This window comes from Ruditapes philippinarum, unplaced genomic scaffold (genome assembly GCF_026571515.1).
Source record: "Ruditapes philippinarum isolate M1 unplaced genomic scaffold, ASM2657151v2 ctg8144_1_1_1_1, whole genome shotgun sequence".
Taxonomy (NCBI): domain Eukaryota; kingdom Metazoa; phylum Mollusca; class Bivalvia; order Venerida; family Veneridae; genus Ruditapes; species Ruditapes philippinarum.
This window is the reverse complement of record NW_026863473.1, coordinates 40633-48888: the sequence shown is the minus strand read 5'-3', so window position 1 is coordinate 48888 and position 8256 is coordinate 40633. Positions and strand designations below refer to the sequence as shown.

Sequence of the window (8256 nt, the reverse complement as noted above, 5' to 3'; positions counted from 1 at the left end):
TCACGGCATTGTTCAGCTTGAGGAGCGATTGTGTCCCAGATTTCCTCATCACAGTTATCCGTATCACACATTGTGGCAGCCATCTGCACTTCATCTACAAATGGTTCATAATGCTGAATGGTTTTCTCGATTGCTTTCATGTGGTTGGTGAACTTCTCTTCAAAACTTCCCTCATTCTCTAACTCATCCTCATGCCTCCATGGAAGGTAGAGCAACAGCAGCCTGTGGTAATACTTCTCAGAATCCTTCTCACGAGACACAGGATAATCTCTCAGGATTACTGGTTTTTTACGCTTCTTCATTGTTCCTAATCCATTTTTAAGTTTTATTGTCTTGGATGTGGATTGTTCTGTGTTACATTCTATCTCATCAAGAGTTTCAACTGTAGTGCAGGATTTGCTAGCTGTCATGTAGTTAGCTGCAAATTCAGCTAGACATATCTCCTCAAGGTTATTAGGTCGTGCAGAGTATTTATCTGTGATGTTCGGCTGATAAATATCAGTATCTTCATCATTCAACTTCTCCAAAACCTGTGGTGGTTTCAGAAGTCTTGTACGCTGATGACTGTATCCAGTGGGGACAAACAATACGGGGGTATTTGTTTCTCTTAGTGGAAGTCCGAGCAAACGTGCAATAGCTTCGTGCTGTGAGACTTCTCTGCTTTTTAAGAACGTACTGCCAATCCTTTTTAGTTTGTCTTTCACATTGTTTGCTTCTTTGCAAGCATTTCTCATAAGGTCTGACATAGTGCGTTCTGGCTTACACATGTATGAAGTAATGTAAGCAACACAGGCCCACACATCAGTTATAAACTGGATATCCATGTTTGCCCTTAATGCTGAAAGGATAACAGAGTTATATGGATTCACGTGACTTTCTGAAGGGGTTCTTTTCAGGATGATGGATGTCCTTTTCAAAGAAGACTTGATAGCTTGCATATAGTCCTGCTTGTTGATGTTTGCAGCTGTCAGGAGCTCTGTCAGGGTTACATCAGTGCCAGTTATCTCAAGTGTTTCCATCACAGCATTGAGGATCTGTCTAGCATTATCCAACTCACGCCTAGCTAGCTCTCCAGTAGGTTGCCGTGCTATAACAGTTGTTTCCGAAGGAGGTTTAGGAAAGTGGAACCGACAATTAAGTCCTTTCTTTTTCTTACAGGTTCTGGTATGGTGATGTGTCTGACGTGAGAGAACTAGGTCCTTTAATATATCATTTTCAGTTGGTATTGAGCATGTTATGTACTTGTTAACAAAAGTAATAACAACATCATCACTGTCTTTGTCTAATACAGGTGCATCTTTAACATGAATGGCGGAATGGAAGTGAGCAGTGCCACGGCTCTGCATTTCTTTCCTGATGTCATAATTCAAAATCTGACCTATTGGATGAACACCAGACAAAATGACATTTCCCCACAATTTTCTGAAGATAAAGTCGATGTGTCTGGCAACAGTAACAGGATTTCGAGCAAGCCAGTTGCGTTTGGTCTTCTTGTCCATGTGATTTTCTACGTAGTCAAGACTGTAGTGTTCTCCATACTGTTTTGCCACAATTCTGATAAGTTCTGGCCAATGAAAATCAGCGGCTGACCCAGACAGGAAAAATGTGTATGTACCAAAATGCCTAATTTTGGCCAACATATTTTGTTGCATCTCTTTCCAATATTGTGGTGTGCCTCGGATCTTCTTGAAAGAAGCAAATATTTCTTCATCTTTAAATAATGTATGCACTCTCTGTGGATCCTGTAGCTGGCGAACAGTAACTGGTGACTGTCTAGACTTTTTAAGTGATATATTAATACTGTCAGACACTGTAGTAGACTCAATCCAATGGAGACATTGGAAAGTGTACTCAGGACTTTCTGCAAAGCGACAATCTTTTGACAGTAACCTTGATATAACATATTTCTTTGGGGTTATCTTAATTTGCCTGTCTTCATGAAATGAACCTTTACCTGAAGGAAACAGTGTTGGAAATGCCAATGTCTCCCAATGATCCTGATAAAACACAGACACTGGGACCTGACCTTCACCGGGTGCTAGATTCAGTATTTTATTTCCTGGCACAGCTGGTCCAAATTCTGGATACAAACATGTTGTAGAGTCCAGTGATCTCTTAAAACTTAGATCTTCAACGATTTCTAGTGGATTGTCATTGTCTACCTCATCTTCAGAGTCTATTATTTCACCAGAATTTTCATCTGTATTTGTTTTGGGATCTGACGTCTGTCTTATTTCAACTTCATTCTGAATATCTTCCTCTGAATCACTTTTACCTGAAATGTTAGTGGTTTGTGAAACAGTATTCCAAAACATTTCATCATTGCTTTTACTTTCGTCAGTCCAGTTTTCATTCACAGATACAGTAGAATAATGTGAGTTGTTTTTTGTTAAAAAATCAATTGCATTATTAACAGCATGTGGACGAATGTACTGCCTGACTGACCCATACTTGTCTGACAGTCGCCTCTTCAATGATAATGCCACAACTTGTGTTTCACCAGTCTGACGTGGGAGTGCTGTAGCAGTTTTCTGTAAGTTGGACGGTACCAGTACAACCTGTCCTTTGAAGCCATGTTGAGAGCCTGCTGGGAGTGATAGTATTTTCATGAATGGTATTATCTTGCTTATAAGTTGTTTCTCTAGATTGTGCAAATTTTTCAATGGAAGTGGTACTGGTTCAACATCTAAGTGATTTGAGACAGCTTGACACGGCAATTTATTTTTCTGAATACTTGTCGAACAAGTGTCACATATCCAGGAAATTTCTGACTCATTTAACTGCAAAGAAAAGTTAGGTATTTTTGTTGAGTTCTGGTTTAATGTACTTGAAAGCCGTTTAACTGCAGATCGATACAAAAACCTGTTGCAACAGCAACACACATAGGTAGGTCCATCAGATATAGCATGAAAAAAACTCTGTAACATATGATTTAATTCATCTTTTGACAAGTCACTTGTGCTTCTTTTTGATATATTTGACTGTTTTTCTCTTAAACTGTGTCTTTTATTATTTTGCCTTAGCTTATCAGTTTCTCTTGAAACTTCCTTAACATGTTCAGACTGGCTCAGTCTTCTCTTTTTATGTGATATCCTATCTTTTTCTCGATTAATTTCTTTCTGTTCTTCGCATTCCATCTTTCGCTTTCTTTTTTTCCTGCAACTTTCTAAGGAACTTGAAATTTGCTTTTCTTTCTTACTTTGACACTCTCTCGCTATTTTATGAGCTATCTTATCTTTCAGACGATTTGCTTCTTTATCTTTTACACTTTGACACTCTCTTGTTATTTTATGAGCTATCTTATTTTTCAGACGATTTGCTTCTTTTTCTTTTTCACTTTTAGAATTCCTAAATACTTTATGTGCTTTTCTGTCTTTTAAACAAACTGCCTGTTTCTTTTGTTCACTTTGATAGTCTCTTGCTATTTTATGAGCTACCTTATTTTTCAGACGATTTGCTTCTTTATCTTTTACACTTTGACACTCTCTTCTTATTTTATGAGCTATTTTATTTTTCAGACGATTTGCTTCTTTATCTTTTACACTTTGACACTCTCTTCTTATTTTATGAGCTATTTTATTTTTCAGACGATTTGCTTCTTTTTCTTTTACACTTTGACACTCTCTTGTTATTTTATGAGCTATCTTATCTTTCAGACGATTTGCTTCTTTTTCTTTTACACTTTGACACTCTCTTGTTATTTTATGAGCTATCTTATTTTTCAGACGATTTGCTTCTTTTTCTTTTTCTGTTTTAGAATTTCTCAATTCTTTATGTGCTTTTCTGTCTTTTAAACAAACTGCCTGTTTCTTTTGTTCACTTTGATTGTCTCTAGAAAGTTTTTTGGCTTGTGAATGTTTTAAACGATCTGATTTTTTTTCTTGATCACTTCTTGAGTCTCTGAATACCTTTTTTGTACTTGAATTAATGTTTCTCAGTATTTGTTTCTCTTCAGTAGTTTTTAAAGAGCGAAGTTTTTGCTGTTGAAGTCTATTTATTTCACGATTGTTTTGTTTTTCAATATTTGTTAATTTGCTTCTTTCATTAATTTTACGGTCTTTGTCTTTTTCAGTTGTCACATTTCTTTCACTGTCAGCCATTTTTTTCCGTTTCAGTTTTTTCCTAGCACTATCTTTGTTTCTTATTTCCTGTTTCTGTAAACTAGTCATATTTTTACGTTCTTTGTGTTTTCTTTCTTTGTCCTTCAAACGCCTTTCATCTTTAAAGAAATTCTTTGGACTAATTTTAGCTGTTTGTCTTTGGTTTCGATTTTTCTGTAATTTTAAGTTGTACTTTTCTCTTTTAGTTAGTTTCTTTAAAACACTCTTTTTGTTCTGATAAGTGAAATATTTTTCAATCAAACTTTCACCAGATTCCTTATTAGGAGCATTTTGAACTGAAGATTTACTTAGTAAACCTGAGCTTTCTTTCTTCTTCACAGAATCTGAATTATCACTTGGAAATGATGTTACTTCACCATTGATTAAACAGGACCTCAAATGACTTCTCATCTGATCAATACAAAAGTTTCCATAGGGGACTGATCTGTTTAAGAGCACACAATATGTATTAGCTACAGAAAAATATCCACACAGATTTGTACTTCCTTGTGATTGTGGGCTTATGTATCTAAGAGATCTCACAGCGGATTCTGTATATAGTAATTTCAATTGAGGCATAACAAAAGCAAGGTGTTGCTGGTGGTACAAACTGTCTATAACATACAATGTTCCATTGATTTGTGCAGACATTAGGTAATGTCCAGGATACACATGTATTTGGACAGCAAATTCATAACTTGGTATATTCTGATAGTGTTTGTGTTCTCTCGCTAAAGCATATAAATGTGTTGGTGCTAGCAGTCCACTTACACCAGGGAACTGTATACGTAAAAGCTGGGTGATATAATCAGCAACCCCTGATTCCAGGTCTCCATTCAGGACACTGTCTGGATCTATACCTTGGTATGATAAATGCTGATTTTCTTCGGTCTGAAATTGGAAAATGCATTTGTTTAAGAGTTTTGGTCAGAATACAATGATATCATAGTTTGTGACTACTTCTATATTTTATGCAATATGAATCACTTGTACAACTCTCAGTTTTTATAGTGGAGGGTACACCAATGTGCTCATGCACATTCTTTTTCAGCAATACAATGGTAGATAGTTGTATGGACCACTGACATTCTATAAGGGATTCCTCACAAGCTGTAACTGGGATTTAAACCCACACAACTAAAGAAGAAATGGTCACATATTTGTGACTTAAATATGCTTCCACAAAGACCGCACAATATCATATACCATTATTATAGCAGAATGCCAGAGACACTAACTTATAAGTGAATTCAGTAAACAAAAAGTAATATTTAACTTACATTCATATTGAAGTAACAGTCTAATAAGCACAGATGAATTCAGGAATGTGATTACCAGCTGGAGTTGTCAGTCTGAAATGTTTATTTCAAAATTATTAATAACATTTATAATCACAAATGGGGAGACGATCAAGAAATGTCTCCCCAGGAAGGAACCAGTCTCAGCTTATAATACAAAATTTTATAAAAATGATTTTAACTTATGTAAGGGTTTAATTATTTAAATTCAAAATAATTAATAAAAAAAATAATTTTTGTTTTTAAAATTTAATGAAGTTTTCTTTTGACCTGATAAAAAAAAGAAACTAAGTTTTTTTGGGAAAATGGGTTCCTTAAATTTAAAGATTTTTCACATAAAATTTTCTGAAACAATAATAAAACCTTTTTATTCATTTTTGGGAGTAAAAATGTTTCTTTTTAACTTGAAATATTTTTATTTTAAAGAAAGTTAAATAATTTAGTTTTAAAACCCCCGGAAAAAAAGAAAAACAGGCTAAATATAGATTTAATTTATTCATATTTTCAAGACTTCATGTCAAGCCAGCAATTAACAATGCAATGACAATTTGATCTTTAGAAACTTTTGTATAAAACAAGAGCTGATCATAAGAGAGCTTGCTCAACTATTGTTAGTTCTTGACATTATAAAAGTCGTACTATGTTGATATATGGACATACTCATGTAAACTAGCAAAAAAGAGTTAAGGGACCTGTGCCTCTGATGTTACATAATGAAAGTGAACAAGTGTCTGAAGTTGCAATTCATATGTTTTGTTAGTTTTTGAGAAACTAACTTGCATGCAAAAACTTTACCACAAAGTGACTGTAACGCAAGATTTCACATTACAAAACATGAAGCACAATAAAAGATAATCATACAAATATTAGAAATGATCACATGAAATAAATGCACACAGAGTTTCAAGGACAGGCATACTACTGCAAATTCAAATAATATCATCTGGTACTTGTAGCATACACATGGTAACAACACAATATACTATTATGATGATGTGTAATATACCAGAACAGGTCGCAGTGTTTTTTTTTTCTTTATATAACTGCTACCCTAAAAACGGTACTGTTCCCAATAGAAAATAAAAAAATTCAAAAATTAAAAGGGTTTTAACCCAAAAATTGTTCAAAATTTTTTTTTAAAAAATTTTTAATATTTAAAAAAAAAAAAATTTAAAAAACATAAAAACAAAAATTTAAACTCAAGGGATTTTTGGGAAGTGGAAAAAGTTTAAATTAAACTATCCTTTTTCAGAAAATTGGTTTTTTTTTTACTGAAAAAATTTTATTTAAAAAATTTTTAAAATTTAAAATTTTAATTTTTAAAAAAATTTTTTTTTTTCCCCAGTCTTTTTTTTACGGGGCCCAAACTTCCCAATTTTTAAGAAAAAAAAACAGGCGTTTTTATACAAAACTAAACAGCTGTTAAATTTTAAAATAGGATTTTAATTTTGGAAAATCTTTTAAACTCCTATATAATTGTAATTTGGCAATAAATAAAAAAAATTTAAATTAACTGTCAGGATAATTCAATAATGAAAAGGGTTTCAATAAATTCCAATGTTTTTTCAAGAATTATTTATGATATTTTTATCTTTCATATTCATAAATTATTGAAGGTGATTCACACTGACTCCTGCCACTTTAACTACTTGAAGATAAAGTTGTCTGAAGCCAGTAAACAACATCCTGCTGGAAAGAAAGAAGACCCTCACCCATACACTATAAATACACTATAAACCATGCTGAGTGCTACAGTGTTACATACATACAACACAAGTGTCAAGATAGTAAAGACAGCATTCTATGCAATCAAGGAGAAAGGGAAGAGAGCCGAGTGCCTATTAATTTAGTTTATACCAGAATACCTGTTTCCGGTGCCACCACTTGGAGGCGTGACTTCACTGTACTGTTTCAACTGTTACTGGCAAATTTCCTTTATGGTTGGAAATCATTTAAAATAAAATACAAATAAAAAATACAAACAAGTAATAATTGCTGAGTTTAACATTCCAGGGCTCACGCTGTCGGTCGCCATAGTCGACATTTGCGATTATTTTATAAGATTGGCGATTATTTTTGCATTTTGGCTACAAAATCTGGCGATTATTTTTTACTTCCAACAGTGTTTATATAAGGTGTAAAAATCGATAAACAATGCAGCAGACCCAATTAACACCAGCGGGGTGGATTTAATTGAGTGTCAACTTTTTATCGGTCACGCGTTGTTATAAATATTGCCCGAGGTAATAAAAATACATACGAGATGTAATACTGTATAAGTACTTTAAAGATATTGTCCAGCATTAAAATAGCCATCAAATATCTGTCAATTAGCCAAAAAATCGTCTTAAAATTGATAAACTGGATATTGACCAACCCAAAATTTACCGTAAATTGCAGTGGTGGCAAATTTTGATTTTTTTGTTTTAAGCTGCTTGACTAAATCGCCAGTGGAAAACAATGATAAAATATTTAAAAAGTATCTACTTCCAAACAACTATTTGCACAACAACCAAAATTGTGAATATTTCTTCAGAAAACAGGAAAAAATCCGAGTGTCACATATTTTCGCGACACCGATAATTTTTATATTTATTTAAAGGTGAAAATAAGCTATGTAATGTTTAAAAAATTTTACTATTATGACAGAAAATTTGTATTGCATTGGTGATGATGACATTTTTCTGTAAGTTATTCAGAAAAAAAGGCTGCATTCTGTGAATAAGTTTACAAGTGTTATTTCTATCTATTGGCTAATATGACCTAAATCTACTCCAGTTCTGTGTGAAATGTTGAATTACAACTGACAAAATTTGATAAGAACAAACAAAAGAAATTGTCTGATAATAGCATTATTT

The 8256-nt window shown here is 33.4% G+C and overlaps 1 protein-coding gene across 1 annotated transcript; it reads right to left on the bottom strand.

Moving 5' to 3' along the window:
• Positions 1 to 5192, bottom strand: LOC132722160 (uncharacterized; the record flags this gene model as incomplete). The annotated part of the gene is given in 1 exon segment (XM_060706603.1): positions 1 to 5192. A coding segment is annotated over 1 exon segment (4751 nt), but the record flags the coding sequence as incomplete, so codon positions are not given.
• Between the last annotated feature and the right edge of the window lie 3064 nt (positions 5193 to 8256).